Source organism: Colletotrichum navitas (genome assembly GCF_030913465.1).
Source record: "Colletotrichum navitas strain CBS 125086 chromosome Unknown LY79scaffold_66, whole genome shotgun sequence".
In the NCBI taxonomy this organism is placed as follows: domain Eukaryota; kingdom Fungi; phylum Ascomycota; class Sordariomycetes; order Glomerellales; family Glomerellaceae; genus Colletotrichum; species Colletotrichum navitas.
In genome coordinates, this window is record NW_026850612.1 from 132,718 (window position 1) to 154,139 (window position 21,422).

Consider the following 21,422-nt stretch of genomic DNA (forward strand, 5'->3'; position numbering starts at 1 on the left):
CCCGCTGGCCCAAGGGCCGGGAGATGTCTACCTACCGGTAGTGAGTACCTAACGAGGGGAGGTCGGAGAGGAGGGGAGAGGAGAGGTGAGATGGATGGAGATGGAGAAAGATGGAGGGAGGGCCAGCTGGGCGCATGAACGGCGGCCCGTGTCAACGCCGTCGTGAGGGGTGCAGCCGCAGATGCATGCCATTCTCACATCGCGTATCCTCTTAACCACTACTACGGAGTACATACTTCGTGGTATGTAGACTAACTACTCCACTCAATCCATACCAGTCGTCACCGTTCGTTCGTTCGTTCATAGTACCGACATCGCCCGCACTTCTCGTCCTCTCAGCGTAGCATCCGCCGCCCCTTGCCCGGTCGAAGCTACTGCTCATTTGCCGTTTCGCGAGATTTGACGCATCTCTGTTTTTTTTTTCTTCTTCTTCCCCCCCCCCCCCATTCTAGTCTGGGGGCACCGCCCGCGCGAATAGCGTGCAGAGATCGCCGGTGCAGGGAAGGCCGCGCTCAATGGTCGACGCCCCAAATTTCTTTTTCCTCGCGTGCCGCAAACTGGCAGCACGGCGCTAATTGCTGTGACTAGCGACGGCGGCTGCTGGCTGGTTATTGGATGCGTGCTTGACTAGTCGGGGGAGAGGGGGGGGGGGGGGGGGAGGCCGAATTGCTAGGGACGGGCCGGAACAGCGAAGCAGACAGAGGCAGGGAACAGGCCTGGTTCTCCCTCTGTGCGGCCGCCGTCCGTGTGGTACGAATGCGCACTATTTATTACCTTGGCTCTATGGATGGATACTTACTTAATACGTGATTGATCGCTTACACTAACTAGGTACACCTACTTGATGTGGTACGGCGGCACTTGGGCGGACGGACGGCTCCCGGAACAGAAACAGAACGCCACGCTACCCGAATCTGGCCCGTGGAGACCAAAAGAAGGGTGTGTGTCAGTCTCGACTCTCTTCGCGGCAGAGAGAACATAACATATACCTGCTGCTCCCCTGACCCTTGCGAGGAATTGCGCAATGCAACCTTCGGCTATGGCATGTCATGCATTTGCCCGGGGACACGGAGCATGACATTGTTCACGCCGTGGTCGGCCGTTATGGGTAGTCTCCGCGTATTCAGGGCCACGCGCCGGGAACAGCTGATCGTCATCATAACAGCTCTTGTTATTGCTGTTGCAGATGTCTCAGTTGTCTCAGTTATCTCATTTCAATTGAAGTCTGCCTACTACCCTTGAGGGTGTGGTGTGGGGTTCATCTCGCAACCTTACGATCCAATATCAGCGTGTAATTGACAATGGGGCTCCCGCTCCCGTAGCCATCTGGCCCTCTGCTGCTTGGGGGTTATGCAATACCATTATCCGTAGTTGCTTCAGCACACGACGATGACGAGGTAGTATAAGCTCCTCCCCCTTGACCGATGAAGCTTGAATCGGTGTCAAGGGTGGTGATGCAAGATGCATCACTCATAGTGTGTAACATCACGCGGCCCTCCCCGCTGTTCTCGCTCTCAGATTTGCCACGACGCCGCAAGCTTTCTTGTCAGTCATTGGGGTGACCGGCGTAAACCGAAAGCTTACACCCCGCGGCCAGCCGCCGACGTTACATTCATTGCGTGGACGGGAGTGTTGCAACAGAGTGCGATGAGATGAGTGTGCCCGTTCATCTTGAATCCCAGGAGCCAGGAGGCATGCTAGGTATTAATGCTATCCTAGTCTCCCTACTACTACGTGTGATGGGTAAGTAAAAACTCCCTAACAGGTAGTGTGGAGTTGTGACCCACGTACGCGAGACTCTCACTGGCCAGAATTATGATGGATGTGCACAAGAACCTCAAAGTACCGTCGCTGAGGTAATCAGAAAAGCACGGCCATATTTACCTGACGAGGGGGTTAAACTTTGGCCCGATACCATAGTATGTACGGTGTTTGCCTTGAGCCCTGCGGGCTCTTGGATCATCCTTGTATGATCCGCTGCAGCAAGGCCTACTATGTAGCAATGCGGAAGTTGACCAAATTTTGAGCCTCGGCCGCCGGGTTCCCGCCATTCGCTGCGCACGCCGAAAGCGCCGTCTCGCTGCCACCAGGCAACTATTGCAGAGGCTGCCGCTACTATGTACACCGCCGACGCGCGTTCAACGCATTACAGTTGACGTTTTGAGTCCGGAGGTTCGGAGCCTTGGCCGCTCTCCACTCAGGACTCGGAACGATTTGGGGGGGGGGGGAGCCACGGTTCGGGGCACGGCGCACTCTGTAATCAGCCTAGAGCAAGGTCCCTTGACGAGCCTAGTTTCGCCTGGCAACAAAGTCCACCGCGTCTGTGACGAAAGCAGCCTAGTGTTTGGCGGTGGATCGCGTGCCAGATTCCAGGAGCCAGGCCGCGCGACATGGCAGACCAAGAACGCCCCCCCCCCCCCCCCCTGCTCAATGTCGTACGGTAGTGTTATGCCATCGCGGAACCGCAAAAAAAAGCCCCTGGAGGGGGGGGCTAGCAAAGTCGATGGAATGATTAATGATGAACAAATCCAGGCTCCACATCCACTCTTCTGGAACGATTCATTTGGCTAAGCGAGTTGATGAGCCTGTCCGGTAATGAATGGCTGCGAGCCACCAGGATACAAGGTCAGGGACGATTCACACGGATGTCGTCTGGAACGAAGCGCAAGTACCCTTGTACCGGCCCTGTCCTTGACAAACATCACCGTTTGTGATGGGCAGAGAGATGTGTCAGGGGCCGCGTATTTGGTCGCAGATGGCATTTCGTTGCTTCTTGGGCCTTGCATATACTAGCATACCGTACAGCTCATGCAGGCGGCATGGTGCATGTACAGCAAGGACACGTCCCGCGAGCGGTACTGTGCTGAGCTTACAGTACTGGGGGTCGACCAGGGATCGGATCAAACATCATATCATGTATCATCTTGCAATGACGGCACGGGTACTCTTGTTGTAGTCCCGGCAAGGCAGACGGGCAGGGCAGGGCAGGGCAGGGCAGGGCAGGGCATGATATCATAACGACCAGCGCCAGCCAACGCTAGGCGGCAGAAACCACCAACAGTCGACCGCGCCCGGTCTGTTTATGCGACGTGTTGGAAGGTCTGCATTATCACACCAATCGTTTCTTATGACGGTTTGCGAGCCTGGTGTTTGAGCAGTCGGCCAAGTGCCCGCAAACGGGACTATCGCGACCAGAGTGAAAAAGAAGAAATGGAGAAGAAAAGGGGGGTTTTGAAGGGGGATAGAATGAGCTCTCCAAGAGGCGACGATAGACGACGACAATACGAAGAAGAAATGAGACGGCGTGAAAAGGCGTGGATGGCAGACCATTGAGGGTGGAGATGGTATGAATGGAGGGGGGTCTTTGGAGTGAATCTCAATCTTTTCCAGGATGCCAATGTCCCTTTCCGCTGGCCCAATCCATGTCGTCAATAGTGACCGTGTGACGGGCACCTGGAGCTGGAGCCGGAGCCAGCGGCCGCTTGGGGGGGGGCCTTGTTGTCATGGGTGGTGGGTGATTATTTCAATCCGTAAGGTTGATGGGCAGGGAACATTACATCGGAATCGATAGTGATGTGGGGAAGGCGGTCGAGGTGTTACAAAACGAAACAACGGGCGAGCGAACAAGCGTACCCGTACTCTGTGCGATGGATGGATGGATGCTGAGAGTGATGCTGTGGTATAACGCACACTAGTTAGTGGCAGGTCGTCGATTGTCTACTCTTTGGGGCAAAGGTCGTCTTCACCGGCCAGCTGCCAGGTGCTTTTGTTCCTAGCTGCACAAGCATGGCACGGCCAACGCACCCTACCGGGGACTCTGGAGATCTTTGACGGTGGTTGATGAGGGAGGTTATGCACACGGCGATACGCTACCGGTGGGAACGCCTCCCGTCCACGGTGGGCTGGGATGTACGCAACATGCGGCGTGGCCATCCATCCCTTTGCTGGTGGCCTACTGATGAGAGCGAGCCCAGGCGTCTTCGCTGCCATGTTCCAACGAGGCTGCTTATCCGACATCCGTCCAGAAGCAGCAGCAGCCGTGGCTACGCGTGAAAGGCGTTCCAGGAGGTCGGGAACCAGGGCTTGCATGGCATGGCATGGCATGGCATAGCGTGGCGTGGCCTGGCGTGGCGTGGCCTGGCCTGGCCGAGGATCTTGAGATGCAGCGGGCGGGACCAGAAGAAGGTGGTGAGTGGCATGGCATAGCCAGCCCGCCCAAGCAGACCAACCCACCCTCTCTTCGATGTGATGCGTGCAATACGTTCCCGCGATGCGAATGTGGACACGGCATGCGTCTTGGTGTGGACCTCGACCAGACAGGCCACAGACCAAACCATCCGTCCGTCCGTCTGCTGGCCCGGCGTCGTGGAGGAGGTGGAGGTGGTGGTGTGGTAATTTGGTAGTGGTGACTTGGGGGGGTTAAAGTTTTTGCACGTCGACTGACCGCCTTTGACGGTTGCTCTGTACCTGGTTTGGTATGCCTGTATCCGTAGGGCTACCGTGTCATGTCGCGAGTGATGGCAGAGCACAAGGTAGGCACCGCTCAACTCCCAGTCTCCTGCGGGTTTGGGAGGATCCCAACGAGTGACGGCGGGAGCAGAAGAAGGCAGGCTTGTCAGCAAGGCGGGGTTTGTGGCCGTTAAGCGCCAACTGCACCGATGTGCTGTCAAGGAATCGGCGGTGCATGAGAGTCGTCACGGTCGTTCGTCGAGTCGACGTGCGTGGCACCAAACCTGGCACCCGAACTGCCTGCAAGGCGGGAGAGGGATACGTGACTAGTCGGTTCCCAATGAGCGTCAAGTACACGTACATACGACGTGCATTGGCGGACCATCCAGATCAAGATCGTCGCCGCCGCCGACTGGAGCCAGTGTATTGTCTGCCGTGATGTCGTATCGTGCACATAGTGTACGGAATAGTGTTGTGCAATGTTCGCTTGTCGCGGAAGAGATGGATGGATGAGGCGTGATGGGCTTTGGCGAGTGCCGGTCGTCTTCTCGAAAAGACGGTGACGTTTGAGCAGGCCAGGGGAGTTTCCGTCTTCCCCGAGAGGAGACAGAGAAACGTTTGTTCATAGTGTACTCCGTAGCTGGGATAGCATGGGCTAAGACGGCAGGGATCCAGCTGCGCGTATGTACGATGTAGTCTAGCGTAGGTGGTGGTGATTCTTGACTCCCCCAGCTGCTCGCTACTAGTCCAGTAGCCAGCGGTGGAGCAAGGAGACCGGCAGGGTGTACGTATATACAAACGATACACTATGGGAAGGACTGAGACGAGAAGAGGGAACAGGTTCCGTCGAGAAGACGTTGAGGAAGCAAATAAGGTACCGAGATGGCCCAAAAGGGAGCAAGAGAGGGTACCTACAGTACAGTAGCGCAGGGTTGGTGATGCGTCAGGGACAGGGGATGAAGAGGTCGGCGGAGTGGGTGCGCCATGGGTGCCCAATATCCAGATGGACTGGGCCGTGTGCAGGTACCAGCGGTCTGTCTGTCTGTCTGTCTGTCTGCTTGTTTGCTTGCTTGCTTGCTTGTGCCGAGCTGTGCCGAGCTGTGCTGAGCTGTGCTGTGCTATGCATCACATCGCATCGCATCGCATCGCATCGCATTGCGCGCATCGCATCGCGCAGTGTGCATGATGGGGCTGGCTTGGGCCGTCTTGCAACGGTGGTGGTGGTGGTGGTGGTGGTGGTGTTTGTTTGCTCCGAGTAAAGAGTCAGCGAATCTTTGCTCTTGTTGGCGAAATGAGCATGGGATGCCGTTCCAAGACAACGCAAGCCGCGTCAGGAGAATGGCCAAGCAACTACGTAGTTTGGCTTGGCCGTTGGAAGTGAGGCGTATGAGCTGAAGCTTCATGGCGTTGATCTTTGGGACGAAGGCGGAGAATCTCGGAGGGTTCGGTGTGAACCAGACAAATGACTAGTTAAGGACATACCCCTCCCCTCCCCGGTCCAATGCCGGTTCGGAAGCCATGAGAGGAGGAAAGTTGAAGAAAAGGAAAGAGAGAGAGAGAGAGTGTGTGTGTGTGAGAGTGAGAGAGAGAGTATGAGTATGAGATTGTGTGTGCGTGTAAGATGAGGGCCGACGGAGATGAGAGTACCTGCCTACACCTACACCCAGCATGAGAAAAAAGTACAAGAGATTTCTTGCCATTCATGTGCAACGAACGTTGGCGATGGACGAACCAACGGCCAACGGCATGACGCCCACTCGGCTGCCATTGCTGTCACCCTTCACCTCACTCAATCTCAGCCAGCCAGCCAGCCAGCCCTCGGATCCATCCATCCATCCATCCATCATCCATCATCCATCATCCATCCTCGTCCGTTCACCTCCTTCCCGCCCCCAACCCCAAGTCGCTTTATCCTGGCTTTGCCCTACGCCGTGATGCTTGTAAGTTCTGCCGGTGCCCCCTCCCCCCTCATCTTAGGAAATTCCGTCATCAAATAAACTTATTTAACCCACGGCACTCCGTGCTACACTCCCTACCTCTCTCTGATTAAAAATAATAAAATAAAATAAAATCACTCCCAAGCCACCCACTCTCGACTTGAGACCAGATACGGGTGCGCGGAGAACGCCATGGCTGCCCAAGCCCTCGGAAGGGAAGGGTCCAAAAAGGTGTAGCAGCACCCAATCGAAGACGAAGCCGTCCTGATTTAATGCCACCAATGGCTTGAACCATTCATTGTTATCCCAGTACTCCGTATATGTACACTAGACTCTGCTTCCAGACTCTGCTTCAGTTTCGAATGAGCACATTACCCCCACTCATCGCCCCCTCAGACTCCGAGTGACACACAGGGCTGGCTGTCCAGCGAACCTTTTTTTTTTTCTTTTTCTTTTTCTTTCTTTCTTTCTTTCTTTTGCCTTTTTTCTCCTGGTGGGGGGAGGGCCGCCGCCGTTGTAAGTGTTGGGACCGAATCTCGCTTCGGAATAGGTGAGTGTGTGAATGAGTGAGTGAGTGAGTGAGTGAGTGAGTGCCTCGGGCCTCAAACATGTCTCGACGATGAGGTCAACAAACGGAACCGTGGCGCACCTCTGCCGAATGAGGACTGAGTGAGTGAGAAAAGGGCAGCCAGCGACTTTTCTGCATCTTGTGAAAGGAAGGGGGAATAATGCAAACTCCCCAACTTTCAAATACCTGGCTGGCTGGCTGGGTTGGGAACAGTTCGTCCTCCCGCCCCTGCTCGGTGAGTGTGGGTACCAGAAACAGAAACATGCCGACGGGTGCTGCGCTAGGTGAAGGTACTCTTCGGCGTCAGTTGCTGCATGTATCGTTGCGCCAAGTCCAGATGTCTCGAGTACTTCGGACAGCTTGGGGGGTGTGATGAATGTATTGGCTACTCTCCCGGCTTGGTTTTCTCATCGCCCTCGGCTATTATTTCTTCTGGGCTTGCTTAGCTCCAGTTCCTCTCTCTCGGGTGTCCTCATCTGCAATACAGACTATTATATAAACTACCCATAACGGTAGATGATTTGCCTAGTGTGCAGGCCGTGTCAGGCAAGCATGTTTCCCGTCGCAAGCGCCGGCCGCCACCACCGGCACTGTCAACGTCCAGCGACCTTTGGCGTCTGAAACATCCGACTCGAGCACAACTTCGCAACGTCTAGTCGAGCCAGCCGACTTCCGCAACGAGCCGATGGGGGGGGAACTCGTGTTTGACCACATCATTCGCACCCCCGCCCGCCCCCCGTTGCATGCCGCCGAGAGATGGGGCGTCACTTGCCAAAGTACCAAAGTCTCTCGCCCGTCCAACGAGACGGTTCATGGCCCTTGTTCTTGACATCCGCCACTTTGACTAGTGTACCTTGACGAATGAGTGCCTGTCAAAGGCATGCATGATGCAACTGACGCCTGTTGGCCGGCTCTTCTCGTAATGTATGTTTGTATGTATGTATGTATGTATGTGCTCTACGACGAGCCAACTTGTGCGAAGCCGCTGCTGAAGGTTTCCCACCCCGCCCTGGCCTGACCCCCCCCCATGCGAACCAGGGCTGTCCAAACGCCGCCGTTGTTCGGACGGGAATTCGAATCGACATGGCCCTGCCGTTATGCTAGACATTGATGGCTCCCCTCCCAGTTCTCGGTTCTCCGGTTCCGACCTGGTCTACTACTAATAGTGCAGGGACTTTGTCAATCGACATCCTCGAGGCTCAGCCAAAGCACCTTGCGGATTTGTGCTGACACGACCAGCATCCCCGAGTTGGTCTGCATAACCACTCCAACAATCATGGGATTCTCAGCCAGCTCGCATAACACCAGCCGGTGCTCTCTAAAAGCCGATGACCCAGCTGGGCTCATATGAAAGGTGACCGAATGCGGCCCGGGTGCCGCCATTATTGTCGACCTTTTAATGGATACAACACACGGTAGGATTGACCGCCGCCGCCGAGGCCGGTGGATGTGCACAGTGGTGGCGGTCTACCCATCCTCCGCTACGTACATTGTGTACACTTTACTCCGTACATTATACAGGCTGTTTACAAAGTACACTACAACGCCGCATTGGACCCGCAGCGGGCAGGCGGCTTTGGGACGAGAGTGCGCGCGGGAGAAGGGGAGAGAGAGAGAGAGAGAGAGAGAGAGAGAGAGAGAGAGAGAGAGAGAGAGAGAGAGAGAGAGAGAGAAGGTGTTTGACTGGGATCCGTGGTCCTGGACATTCGACGCTACTCATCCACACCGCACCACACACCACGGATTACAGATATTGATGCAACACACGCAGCTCTATACCTTGTCAGCTCGCCCGCCCACCACCTCACCTTGGGTCTCCGCGAACCACGCTAGCCGGCAAGTCGCCTAGTGCCCAGGCAGACTAGCTTCCATGAGCCTGGTCCCAGGACGACGTCGTCTTCGGGGACGCACGCAGGGACCCCCGAATACCGGCCGGTTTGGATTTTCGTCCCTCTCTCATGCTCCACCGACCGAGATGACAGGGAAATGTCCAGCAGTATCCCGCGGCTCTCTCCCCCCCCATCACCTCACTCAGTCGCTCTGCCGAAGCCTGTGTCGGTCTGAATAGCGGTGTTGGAAGGGGAGCCCCCCGATTCCTGCATTATGCACAAGGACCCCTTCCTGGTACCCAAGAGCAATGCCTCAGTCTCCATTTAGGCATATCTGACTGTTGCTGACAGCAACAGGACAGCCGCCCAGCGAGTGCCTCCTCATACACCTCGCGCACCCACATGCGAACCCATCTGTGCTGCGAGACGAGACGGTGAGGCACGCACGCACGCACGCACGCACGTACGCACGCAATGAGCTTCGTGGAGTGCCTGATGTGCAATCATCCCTGCCGGCAACGGAGACTCCCTAACGAAATAACGGTTGCGGAGCGCGTCGTCATCTCGCGGTAGTGTACCGTACCTGCCTGTATGTCCGTCAGTCAGTCAGTCAGGCAGTCAGTCAGTCTGTCTGTCTGTTTGTCTTCGTGATCGATCACACCCGTAACGTCTCGGCCGAGTAGACTTTGCCGGTGAGTTTTGTTTCTTGGTTCCCGACCTCTCCGAGCAGTGGGATGGATGGATGGATGGAGGAGTTGTGCAGATTGGCCCTCCCCCGGTGGCTGCGAAGCATCGCCGGCCAGCTGCTGCTCGTCATCATTGGGAGGAGGACCGAGGCGTCACGAGCAAGCACCATCCCGGTGCGCTCACTGCTTGTTCCGGGATGGCTCGCGCCAGTCGACGAGGAGCTTTTTTGGCTCTGTACGGCAAAGCTTGGCTAACCCTCCATCTCGGGGGGGGGGGGGAGTATTCCTGGGCACCATGTCACAAGAAGCAAGAAATAAAATAAAATAAAATAAACATAAATAATGGATAACAAAAAGGCAAACTTCCCAAGGTCAAAGGTCCCAGCCAAAGCAAGACGAGACAGACGGACAGACGGCGGGCGAGAGAGGGCTGCTGGTACGTGGCGTGGGTGGTGTCAGTAGTAGGGATCTTGTACCGTGACTTGTCTCTGGACCCGAACGAGAAGCACTGGTCTACTAAGCCCTGTCATTGTCTGAGCACCTTATGGCGCCGAGGCTGGGGATACCCCCCGGGTGTTTCCCTTGTTGTTCCCACGTAACCCCGGCCAGCCAAACTTCCACCACAACAACCCAACAGACAGCTTCAACCTACCTACCTACTACTACTTACGGTATGTGCCCATATGGACCTTATCCATGTCGCCGTTCATCCTCCTCTGGCTCCTCCCCATCCTCCTCCACCTCCACCACACCCCCATGCATCTTAAGCTCGTTGACTCCCCGGCCAGTTGCCGGGGTTCGATAAGAACGCTATGCCGCCATGGAACAACTATGCTGGGGCAGCTTTGAGTGAGGAAGGAAGAAAGGAAGGAAAGAAAGAAAAATCAAATAGGCCCGGCTCCTCCCCGACCTTGTCTGATCTGATAGCCTCTGTCGTGTGATGAAGAACCGTTACATTTGAGCGTACTTGGCCTACGAGCGAGCATCCTCATCATCAGTCACTTTCCACTTCACCTACCTACTCAACCGCTCCGGCCCATTTCTTGGTTAACCATACCTACCCTGCCAAGGTTTTGCGAACACTCGGGGAGAGTGAGTGAGAGAGAGAGAGGAGACTACGACCACCACCACCACCACCACCACCTCCACCTTCTCCTCCTCCTCCTCCACCACCGCAGCCAGGGGTCGTTCAATACTTCAATAACAGAACCCGACAACTTATCTCGCCTCGGCGTTGCCTGGTCCTCGCTCTACGACCAAACATCTCAAACATCTCAAACACGCCGCCCGCTGACGACCTGTTTCGATCCGACGCCTTTTCCGAACCAACCCAACCCCAACTTTGACGCGGAAACCATTTCAAGGCCGGCACGTCTTCCCTGGCGGCTGTTTCTGGTGAGTAGATCCGGCCCTCATCCAGTGCCTGAGGTTCTCCTCTGCCATTCATTGCCCGGGAATCGGTTCGAGGGCCTTGAGTGGTCCGTTCTGGCTGCACTTATTCCACACACCCTGCCACCCGCATCTAACCCCGATTAGCACAGCCAACCTCTGTCAACTCTTTTACCTTCCACACACAGTCTTCCTGTGGCCATCCGAGAACTTCCCTTTCTCTCTCTCTCTCTCCCTGCAACGACCTATCGTCACCGTCCCTCATCTGGCATCATCGACATCCGGGACGTCGTCTTGTCTCCGTCGACACAAAAAGACGTCAGTCTCACCCTCTGGGGCGGTTTCCGAGTCCATCCATTTCAGCTTGCCAGCCTGTTCAAGTCGACTCCGTTCGGCCCTGGGACCCTCACGACTCCCACCAACGCGGCTTCCCCTTGTGGCCGTCGGCGAAGCTTTCCACCTGAATTCCTGACCCCCGTCTTCACGTCTATAGCTCGGGACTGTTGGCTTCGACCCAGTTAGTCCCACCCAAGCCGACAACCTGGCGGTCTCAGCAGCTGTCCGGTTTTCTGGACAAAACCCTCAGCGCGGCCGTGAGGCTAGGGAGAGTGACAACGCACAGACGAGCTACCTGACTACACCCCGACAGTCTGGGCCCGACAACGCGCAAGCATCCGAGCAACCGGCCCCGGTCCCAAATCCGCACTTCCGTTCCGCTTCGAGTGCTGGCCAGGACGGCCAATGCCCGGGCCCTCAAGGCCGGGAGAGTGTAGGGGACCAGGTCTCGATGTCACAGAGGGGACCTGCATCTCACCCTACTACTACTACTACCACTACTACTACTACCACGCAAGCACAAACGCAGTCACCGCCTCGAGACCCCTTCACCTCTCAGCAGAATCCTCAAGCTCAAGGTAGCCCGGGGTCTCAAGATGTTGCCACCGCTCCGTCCGCAGCTGGCGTGAGGCACCCTTTTGCCCCGCGGTCGTTGGGCATCAGGGGATTGATCAACGAAGCACAATCGGAAGGCTCCGCCGGCGAGATGTCACAGCCCCGAGTGGTTGATGCCCAAACCTCGCCCTACGGTATGCCCCCGAGGCAGTACAGCACGCCTGTCGACCGCCAGTACACGTACCAGAGCCACGGGCCTTTGGGATCCCAGCCCGGCACACCGGCCGGCCACCCGACAACAACGCCTCTGGGCCACACGCCGTCAGATCACAGCTCGCCCAAGAGCGGCTTCCCGTTCCCGCCCATGGGTGCTCCGAGGCAGATGCTCAGCCCCAGGGAGACCCGGGCTGCGAGCATGAGCCAGGCGGCCATGAGGGCCCCCGAGCCACACCAAACCCATTTCATGCCTCCGCGGGCAAAGCGGCCCTACCCAGGCGACGACGGTCCCTCGGAACCACACCGCACAGCGCCCGGCCACCCGTTCTCCGGTCCGGCACCTTCGTCGGCGGGGATCGCATCGCTGACGACGCCGTCACGGTCCATGTCCCAGCCCATGATCGGGCACATGCCGCCCGGAAGCGCCGAGCGACACCAACTGCCCCCCATGACGCGAGATCCCCACGGTAGGGGACCCGAGTACCAAGGCCAGCCGATGTTGCCGCCCGGTCAGGGCTTCCCCCCACCACAGTCGCCAGGCATTCCCGTCTGGTCCACACCCGGCGCCGGGACGTCCCTATACCAAAGCCTGCGGTCCGACGTGACCAAGGCGGAAGGCGGGATGGTGGTCAGGCTTCCGGGAGAGGAGGGCGGCATTCTCATACCCGTGGACGTTCACCAGGCCTCGAAACAGGCCGACGAGAAGCGGCAACGGAACGCCGGCGCCTCGGCGCGGTTCAGGCAGCGGAAGAAGGAGAGGGACCAGGAGCAGATCGCCAACCTGCAGAAGCTGGAGCAGAGGAGCCGCGATCTGGAGGCCAGGCTCCGGGACGTGACCCACGAGAGGGACTTTTACAGGGACGAGCGGAACCGGCTGCGCGACGTGGTGCTGCGGACGCCGCTCAGCGACATGGCGAACGGGCCGCCGAGCCCGACGTGCTCGAGGAGCGGGGGATCGATGGCGGAGACGAGCCCGCTGACGCAGGCTCCCATGCTGCCCCATCAGCCGCAGCAGCAACAGCAGCAGCAGCAGCACGGGTACGCGTCGAGCGAGGCGTCATCCGTGGAACGGCCGGCGCGGCGGCGACGCACCGAATCGGCACAAACCCCCGAGTTTTCGATGCCGTCGTACGGCACGCCCGTCCCCCAGACCGGCAACCTGCCGCCCTTGCAGGCCCCCGCGTACGGCATGATGCCGCAGCGGCCCCCGTCGACGGCGCCGGGCGGGGAGAGGCTGCCACCCCTCCGCGTGATGGAGGGCTCCTATCCCGGATCGGACGTAGGGCCCAACGTCACCGCCGGGGGTGGTGCTCCCATGTACCCCAGCTACGCGCGCGTCCCCCACGAGACGGGGTTCGCGAGCAGGACCGCGGGCCCGCCGGGTCATCACGGCCAACACGGCCACGACGGCGGGCCGCGGTAAACACGCAAAGACGGGAAAGCAAAGGCACGACAGAAAAGGTGGTTCATTGTTCAAGGGGGGAAGGGGGAGGGAGAGGTTGGTGGGATTCGGCTGCGCGTTTCTTTTTTGGAATTTTCAATTTTTTCTTTAACTCTTTACATCGACACTCGCTACCAAGCTTATACCCACTTCGTTTCGCCGTTCGAACTCGATCGCAGATATATCACATACAAGATTATAATAGCAGCAAGACGGGGAGGGAAACAAACAAGGGGGAGGGTTGAAGAGGATTTTTCGAAAAAATGGGACTTTGGGGTTTTGGCTACTTCAAAGAATCGCATAGTTGGGCGACCGACGCACATGCTTCTTCTGTTTTTTTTCCTTGTCATATCATGGGAGGTTATCATAGGAGTTGGCTGCATGGGCACAGATGGGGGGGGCCTGCAAAGAAAGAGTAAGCAGTAACAACAGAAAAGGGGTGGAGGGGGATGGGAGCAGCCGTCTGGCCTGGAATCCTCTCCTCTCCCCTTCCCGGACTCAGTCCGGCCAAATCAACTTTTCCACAGCGTTGGATTTAATATCTCGGCCAGACTTCATGTTGCTGGTGTTCTTTTTTGTCTTCTTCCTCCCCGGATTCTGGATAGGACCGTGTGTGTGTGTGTTTGACAGCCGCCGGCATCTTTGTGAGCCGTGTTGTTCTGGGTGTGTTTGTGTGTGTTTTGTCAACAGTCAGTTTTTACTTCGATCGGTGCCTCCCCTCGAAGTACCAGCCATCGGTGAAGGGCCAAAGTAGAGACAAGATGGCAGGCTACGTGCTCGGATTAGTCTGGTCTGCAGACAGTTAGTTGACAGACGTGCGTTGGGCGCGAAAAAGCAAATGACAAATAGCGGGCTCGGGGCGCAACCTTGACTAGGGCGGGCGGCAATGACGAGCCCATGGTCCATGGCGTGGGGGGTTGGGAGTGACAAGTGAGGCGGAGGGGCGTGTTGATATGAGTCGCAACATACGGAGTAGTGTGTAGGTAGACGATCGCCTGCCAATGCCGGGGCGACGAGGATGTGCCTCATCTTCCGCGGGATGATGCCGGAGCAAGTCAGCTTATGTCACAAATGCAAGTCATTCATTCCATCCGTCCATTCATCATCGTCGGTCGCCGCCGTCGTTGTCGGGGGGGGGGGGGGGGGGATCGGTGGCTGCTGTACCACCAAAAACAAAATTGACATACTGCCACGCTACCGCTGGTAAGTTTCTCTAATACGACCGGAAAAGTGTCGGCAAGGTGTCTCATGCTTTGACTGAGTCCCTGGGTTGTGTGTGCAGTTTGCGAGCTGGCAGGGCGTCGGCCACGTCACGCACGCACACGCGCTCGCCAGCACTTTTCTTGGGGCGGAAAGGAAGCAGTCCCGCGCTAGCCGATGAGGGATTCCAGACCTCCCCCCGCCATCTAGGTAGGTACCTACACGTAGGTAGTATTTTCCTGCCCTAGGCCAGGTGAGGGGGGGGGAGAAGCGCGTGCAAGTTGCATCCTTTTCTGATTCGGCAAGTCATACTGCGGCCTGAAGCAGGCAGTGTGTGCGTGTGTGTGTGTGTGTCTCCCGTCGGGCGCCCACGCCAAATGCTAAATGATGTCTGGGTAATGGAGGATGATGGTGTGTCTCGGGCGGCATTGGTGCGCCAGGGCAGTGAAGAGCTTAATGCCCAACCGACCGGACAATCCGTCTCAGCGAGTCCGGACGTAGTTGGCCAAAGGTGAGGGAGACGACGCACTCGGTGTTGCGGTTATGATGGTGGCGGTTTGCGTCTGAAGACGGTTCAGGGTCTGACAAGAAGAGACGGAAGTGGCGCTTAGGAGAAAATGAAGGGGGAGGAGAAGAACGGTAGACGGCAGGCGGGAGACGGGAGACGGGGAACCGGGAAACGGCAGGTGGGGCGCGCGGCTGGGTGATCTCCCATCCCACTTTTATGTACGGATATGGACCCAACCAAACTGGGTAGTTAGTTCTGTGCATTTCACAGTCCAAGCCGTTTTTCACACCTTGCTTGCAGCTTGCAGCCGGTTGGTACCCTGTAAGAAGTGCCACTATCTAGAAGACGGGAACATACCTACCTTGAGTATGCCTAGGTGCTGCAGGTCAGGTGGGCTAGGTACAGCAGCGGGGGGTGGGGATGGAGCAGTCGAATTTGACATTGGAATTTGATAGTGTACTTTGAAGCTGGCGGTTGGCGTCCAAGCTGCAAGATGATGCATGTTCCGATCCACATCCACGGCTTGCAGCTTACCTTAGCCTCTCTCTGCCCGTTCCGTGTCGAGACGCAGGCCGATCGGAGTGCCTCGCTGAATTCGGGAGGAGGTGATGTGTGTGTCTCTCTCCCTCTCTTTCTCTCTCTCGCTCGCTCGCTCGTGCAATCAACGGCTGGCGCTCCGAGCATCTCCCTCGCGACCCTGTGTCCTCGGAAATATCCTTTTCTGCCACCCTGCAGCTCCCGGCGCCTCCCGAGGTCAATCAAAACTATCCCGTCCCGTATGGATACTACGTCGACGTAAGCCAAGCCGTTGGGTCGACGGAATGCTTCGAGCTGACGGTGGCATCGATTCGCGAATCGATTGAGTTTGTGTTTGTGTGATTTCTCCTCTTTGCTGCTATTTCTGGGCACTTGGCTCTCTGGTAGAAGAGGGGAGGGGTCTTTTGACTCGGCGCAGTGGAGGCCGATGTTGTCGGATATAACGGCTGAGCCAATAAACGGACAAAACGACAACAGCAAAGACACGCCCGTTTGTAGGTACCGTGGTCCGGATGGATAACCTCATCACGGCCGCTTAACTTGGCGCCGTCTCTTCTTGGTGTAGTACGGTAATTATTTTTCAGTCATGTTTTAGGGAGAAGGGGTGTGGGAGTAGCACGCACCCTTTTGGCACTTCAACCCACACCCACTAGCCAACCGACCGTGTCGATAAGCTCTGGGGCTGCCTAGCTCTAGGGCAGGGCTGGCTGCCTCGAGGTCTGGCTCATGAACTATCCACAAACTTCCCGAGCTTCACTAGGTACCGTACCTCATCGACACAGCTTCCGCAACGGCGAATCGGGAGATAAGTTCCGCAGCCGCGGCGGAGGTGTACTAACTAGTAAGGAACACCAAGAGAAGCCAGGGGGGGGGGGGGGTTGGAAACGAAGAAAAGAAAAGAGGGGCCGTTGCCAGATAGATACGGTAGGTACGATCGGGATCTGGGCTGGGCCCCAATCTATCCGTACATAGTAGGTAGCAATACCCCGCACCACGGGTCTTGCCCGAATCGGTGCCTTGCGGCACTTGCAGACGACCTCACGCCATATACCGGTAGTCCCCCTACCGGTAGTCCCCCTCTCGTTCTCGTCCTTGCGAACCATGTCCATATCCGCCCGCCCTGTTGCATCCGACCTGGCCCGCCGCCACCTGGGCCTGCGTGCTGTGGCCGGGGTGACCCGACCATCCTGCCCGCCGTCGAGGGTCCTCATCCCGTCGGCCAATCGCGCTTTCGCAACCTCGCCCCGTCGCCGGACCACCATCGCCGCCGCCACCGAGCTGACGGCCCCGAACGGCAGGACATGGACGCAGCCCCTCGGCCTCTTCATCAACAATGAGTTTGTCCAGAGTTCCAACGCCCAGACCCTCCCAACCACCAATCCATTGTGAGACTGCCGCCCTGATCTGTTCCTCGTGCGAGACCAAGACCGTCTGCTTACCCGACGTAGCAACGAAGAGGACATTTGCTCCGTGTATGCCGCCACGCCTGCCGATGTCGACAGCGCCGTCGCTGCTGCGCGAGCCGCTTTCAGGCACCCCTCGTGGAGCCGCCTCTCCGGCACTGACCGCGGGTACATGATGATGAAGCTTGCCGACCTTGTCGACGCCAACCTCGAGACTCTGGCCACCATTGAGACCCTCGACAACGGCAAGCCCTACTCCGTGTCCCGTGGTTACGACGTGCCGCATTTCTCAGAGGTCATCCGCTACTACGCCGGCTATGCCGACAAGATCCACGGCCAGACCATGGACGTCGGCCCGGGCAAGCTGGCGTACACGATCAAGGAGCCGCTCGGCGTGTGTGGTCAGATCGTCCCCTGGAACTACCCTTTGTGCATGAGCGCGTGGAAGTTGGGGCCCGCGCTGAGTTGTGGCAACACCCTTGTGTTGAAGCTGGCCGAGCAGACGCCGCTCTCCATGCTGTACGTGGCCCAGCTGATCAAAGAGGCCGGCTTTCCTCCGGGCGTCGTCAACATTGTCAACGGGTACGGCCCCGACGCTGGCGCTGCCCTTGCTAGGCACACGGGGGTCGACAAGGTCGCCTTCACCGGAAGTACCGCCACGGGTAGGGAGATTATGAAGCTCGCCGCCGGTACTCTAAAGAACGTCACACTCGAAACCGGTGGCAAGTCGCCCCTGATCGTCTTCGACGACGCCGACCTCGACCAGGCCGCCAAGTGGTCTCACGAGGGTATCATGAGCAACCAGGGGCAAGTTTGCACGGCCACCTCGCGCATCCTGGTCCAAGAAGCCGTCTACGAGTCCTTCATCGCAAAGTTCGCCGCCACGGTCCGCGATATCTCTGTCGTCGGCGACCCCTTTGATGAGGCCACCTACCAAGGCCCGCAGATCACACGCGCGCAGTACGATCGCGTCTTGGGCTTCGTCCAGTCGGCCAAGGATGAGGGGGCAACGATCGCTCTGGGCGGCGCCCCGGCCCCGCAGGCTTCCGGCAAGGGCTTCTTCGTGCAGCCGACTGTGTTTACGGACGTGACAACGTCGATGCGCGTCTATCGCGAGGAGATCTTTGGGCCGTGCGCCGCCGTGGTGAAGTTCTGGACCGAGGAGGAGGCGCTGGAAATGGCCAACGACTCGGTGTACGGGCTGGGCGCCGCCGTGTTTACCAAGGACCTGGCGAGGGCGCACCGCGTTGCGAGAGAGCTCGAGGCCGGCATGGTCTGGGTAAACAGCAGCAACGATTCGGACTTTAGGGTGCCGTTTGGCGGAGTGAAGCAGAGTGGCATCGGGAGAGAACTGGGGGAGGCCGGGCTGTTGGGGTACTGTAACGTGAAAGCGGTTCATGTCAACTTGACGAGCGGGTAGCTCCTTCACCCGTTGCTCGGTGATTGCTCACACTTGATATCAAGCGCCGACGTCCCATCGGCGGCGGAGCTCAACTCAACCCCCTGGTACAGCCCAAGGTTTGGCGTGGATCTGCAAATACAACGCCCATGGTCCGACCAAGGGGACGATGCATTGTTGCTACAGTCTCTTTTTTGTGCTGGGCTCAGTGAAGACTCTGAAATTTCAAGCGGCCACCAGTCGAGACGTCACATATTCGTGGGCTTGAATGGAGACACATCGTTGAGCGAAGAGTATATAGGTTGTGAGGTACGATGGTAGTCGTGACTGCTGCGATGCAGTCTCCCTCCCGAAACCCAACTGCATCTCGGCCGTCTTTCATAAACAAAACTCTCGTACCTACATATTCCTGTGGCCCCCCTTTTCCTCTTTCGCTGCCTCCCTCTTTCTGCGGACTGCAGACCTCTCTAAACGAACGAATCAGCAGGCCATCTCTCACCTCTTCCCGAGGGGCCATGCAATCCGACGAGAACATATCATCAAGCAGCATCTGAAGCCGTGTAGACAAAAGTATTAGAAGAACGAATAGAAGGAAAGGGATGCCTATGAAACAGAACTCATTCACCCAATCTACAAACGTTGATCCCTCGAGCCGCATTCATTCCTGCTTCGCCTACACTCGTTACCTCACCGACCGACCGACCGATATCCTCCATTGCAACAACATACAACGTAACGCTCGAATGAACACGCCAAAAAGAGAAACAAAAGCATCCGTACACCTCCGCAACACTACTCCTTCATTCACATTTGGACGAACCTCACCATCCGGTGGTTCCACAGTTCTCAATTAAATCCCAATAGCAGGTGCTTCCCGAGCGTTCCTTCCGCTCGAAAGCCTCGTTACCAGGCCACACGCAAAATCGACCCCTGAACCCCTCGCCTCGTCTTCTCAAGCCATCAACACCCAACTATCAAAAATCCCATCCCGGAATCTTTCAGCGGCACACCAGGTTCCGTCGAGATGGAGAACACCACGGCTGCCGTCTTTACGCCCCCTAGCGCCATATCTCCCGCCCCCGAGTCCCCCGCCGCCAGGGCCGCGGCTCTCCGCGCTTATAAGCAGCGGCTCGTCGAGCGCATCCCCGCCACCGTCTCGGACGACTACCGCAAGATGCTCGTCGACACCATCGAGGCGCAGGTCGATATGCCGAGCCTCGACTGCGGGCTCCGCTGGGCCGTTGAGGCCGCCTACCACAACGGCATCGAGCCCCCGTCCCACGAGGTCGTCGCCCTTTGCCTGTGCTTCGGCTCGGGTGCTCTCGAGGGCGACGTCCTCCGCGTCCAGCGCAGCTTCTACGCCCGGCAGCCGCGCCTCGCGCACCACATCCGGGACTGGTCCCTACGGGGCCTCGTCGACAAGCACAGCGCCAAGGTCTGTGCCGGCGACATCGACGACCCCCCGACCACCGCCGCCGCTCGACGAAAGAAGCGTCCGGCCTCCGCCGTCGGGGACCTCTCCCCGCCCCCGACCGCCTGTCGCCCCGAGCCCCCTGTAGACCCGTTCACAGTATACCACGAGAGCGATGATACCCCGCGCCTCAACTCCCTCGTCAAGAGCCATCATGCCGAGCCCAAGAAGTCTGCAACCCCCGAGGACCCCGCAGTTCCCCAAGCTATCCTGGACCGCCTTCCCCCGTCCTTCATGGACCCCAGAGTCGGCGGTTTCGCGCAGCTCAAGCAGCTGCGGAGCCCCGGCACCGACACGATCCGGGACACCGTCCCCCCCTCGGGCCGTACGGGAGGCCCCGCGACCTTCGTTTCCCTCTTTAGCGACCCCCGCAGCACTGCGGGCCCCGTTCCTGTCGGCCTGGGATCACTCCTCTTCGGCGGCGACCCGGCGACCCGAGACACTAAGGAGGCGGCAGCAGCGGCGGCCATCGCCGCCGCAACCGCCACTGCGAGCCCCAACGCCAGCGACACGCCCGGCACCGCCGCCGAGAACCCCTGGGCCGTCGCCGACGCCGCCGCCGAGACGCGCCTGGCCTCCCTCGCCGCGCAGATCGCCGGGCACCGCCGGCGGGCCCGCGACAAACTCCAGCACGCCGCCACCCTGCGCGGGGAGCACGCCAGAGCGGCCGAGCGGCAGCCGCTCGAGGTCGGCGCCCTCCCGGCGGACATCGTCACCCGCGTCAACGAGGACCACGGGCTCGCGAGCCGCTGCCTCCGCCACCAGGAGGAGGCCGTCGCCGCCGTCGCCGAGGCGGACCGCCTCGAGGGCGAGCGCGCCGAGGAGGTCTTCCGGCGCATCGAGCGGCGCCTCGACCGCATCCACGCCGTCGTCGTCGGTACGGCCGACGCCTTGGGGACCGAGCGGGCGGCGTGCGCGTCCTTTACGGCGCAGCAGGTCGATCGGGCGACTGCCTTGAAGGCTCGGAGGGAGAGGCGAGCAGGGAGCCAGGGTTAGATGGAAGGGGATGGGGATAAGATGGTTGGCTCTCTCAGAGACGATTTGGCATATCCATATTATCTAGAAAGCCAATCCGACTTTCACATATATAAAAAGCCGTAGATGAATGATTTGCGACAGGATCGTAGTGGATTGTGTCGCTCTACTTCATACCTCGGCTCAGCCCCTCCGCTGGAAGAGGAGAGTCACGAACAAGGCCAGCAGCTTACGGTCATGAAAGCCGAGAAAAGACTTTGCGGCTCGCGATGCCAGTCGAACAAATAAGCTGCTTCTTCACGTCCTGGGGGGGGGTTGAATGTAGAATATGTACTGATTAAAAGCCTATCAATGCCCTTGGCTCCCCCAACAAGAACAGACCAGCAAACCCCATAAAAACAAGTGAGAATACCGATAAAAGAATTATCATAAGACATTAATATTATAGGATGTTGTTTGCGAATTGAAATTTGTACTGCTGTGTTTGCCACGGCTCCCCGTCAGCTCACAGCTCGGCTATGTG

The 21,422-nt window shown here is 58.2% G+C and overlaps 8 protein-coding genes across 8 annotated transcripts; 6 read left to right on the top strand and 2 right to left on the bottom strand.

The window, feature by feature from the left end:
* Positions 1-2,973: 2,973 nt before the first annotated feature.
* On the bottom strand, positions 2,974-3,493 carry LY79DRAFT_564230 (uncharacterized protein). Its single transcript, XM_060558629.1, has one exon. The coding sequence runs from the start codon at positions 3,328-3,330 to the stop codon at positions 3,013-3,015; it is 318 nt and encodes a 105-aa protein (XP_060410590.1). The 5' UTR covers positions 3,331-3,493; the 3' UTR covers positions 2,974-3,012.
* A 493-nt stretch (positions 3,494-3,986) lies between these two features.
* Positions 3,987-4,783, top strand: LY79DRAFT_564231 (uncharacterized protein). The gene has a single exon (XM_060558630.1). It carries the CDS (start codon positions 4,098-4,100, stop codon positions 4,401-4,403), a length of 306 nt encoding a protein of 101 aa, XP_060410591.1. The 5' UTR covers positions 3,987-4,097; the 3' UTR covers positions 4,404-4,783.
* Positions 4,784-5,614: 831 nt separating this feature from the next.
* On the top strand, positions 5,615-6,006 carry LY79DRAFT_564233 (uncharacterized protein). The gene has a single exon (XM_060558631.1). It carries the CDS (start codon positions 5,632-5,634, stop codon positions 5,842-5,844), a length of 213 nt encoding a protein of 70 aa, XP_060410592.1. The 5' UTR covers positions 5,615-5,631; the 3' UTR covers positions 5,845-6,006.
* Positions 6,007-11,645: 5,639 nt separating this feature from the next.
* On the top strand, positions 11,646-13,388 carry LY79DRAFT_522597 (uncharacterized protein; the record flags this gene model as incomplete). The annotated part of the gene is made up of 1 exon (XM_060555460.1): positions 11,646-13,388. The coding sequence occupies one exon, from the start codon at positions 11,646-11,648 to the stop codon at positions 13,386-13,388; it is 1,743 nt and encodes a 580-aa protein (XP_060410593.1).
* Positions 13,389-15,616: 2,228 nt separating this feature from the next.
* Positions 15,617-16,017, top strand: LY79DRAFT_564245 (uncharacterized protein). The gene has a single exon (XM_060558632.1). It carries the CDS (start codon positions 15,723-15,725, stop codon positions 15,975-15,977), a length of 255 nt encoding a protein of 84 aa, XP_060410594.1. The 5' UTR covers positions 15,617-15,722; the 3' UTR covers positions 15,978-16,017.
* A 735-nt stretch (positions 16,018-16,752) lies between these two features.
* Positions 16,753-18,474, top strand: LY79DRAFT_522580 (aldehyde dehydrogenase; the record flags this gene model as incomplete). The annotated part of the gene is made up of 2 exons (XM_060555458.1): positions 16,753-17,036; positions 17,100-18,474. 2 exons carry the CDS (start codon positions 16,753-16,755, stop codon positions 18,472-18,474), a joined length of 1,659 nt encoding a protein of 552 aa, XP_060410595.1.
* A 23-nt stretch (positions 18,475-18,497) lies between these two features.
* Positions 18,498-19,294, bottom strand: LY79DRAFT_343383 (uncharacterized protein). Its single transcript, XM_060552585.1, has one exon. It carries the CDS (start codon positions 19,109-19,111, stop codon positions 18,659-18,661), a length of 453 nt encoding a protein of 150 aa, XP_060410596.1. The 5' UTR covers positions 19,112-19,294; the 3' UTR covers positions 18,498-18,658.
* Positions 19,295-21,172, top strand: LY79DRAFT_694028 (uncharacterized protein). Its single transcript, XM_060564788.1, has one exon. It carries the CDS (start codon positions 19,478-19,480, stop codon positions 20,918-20,920), a length of 1,443 nt encoding a protein of 480 aa, XP_060410597.1. The 5' UTR covers positions 19,295-19,477; the 3' UTR covers positions 20,921-21,172.
* Positions 21,173-21,422: the final 250 nt, after the last annotated feature.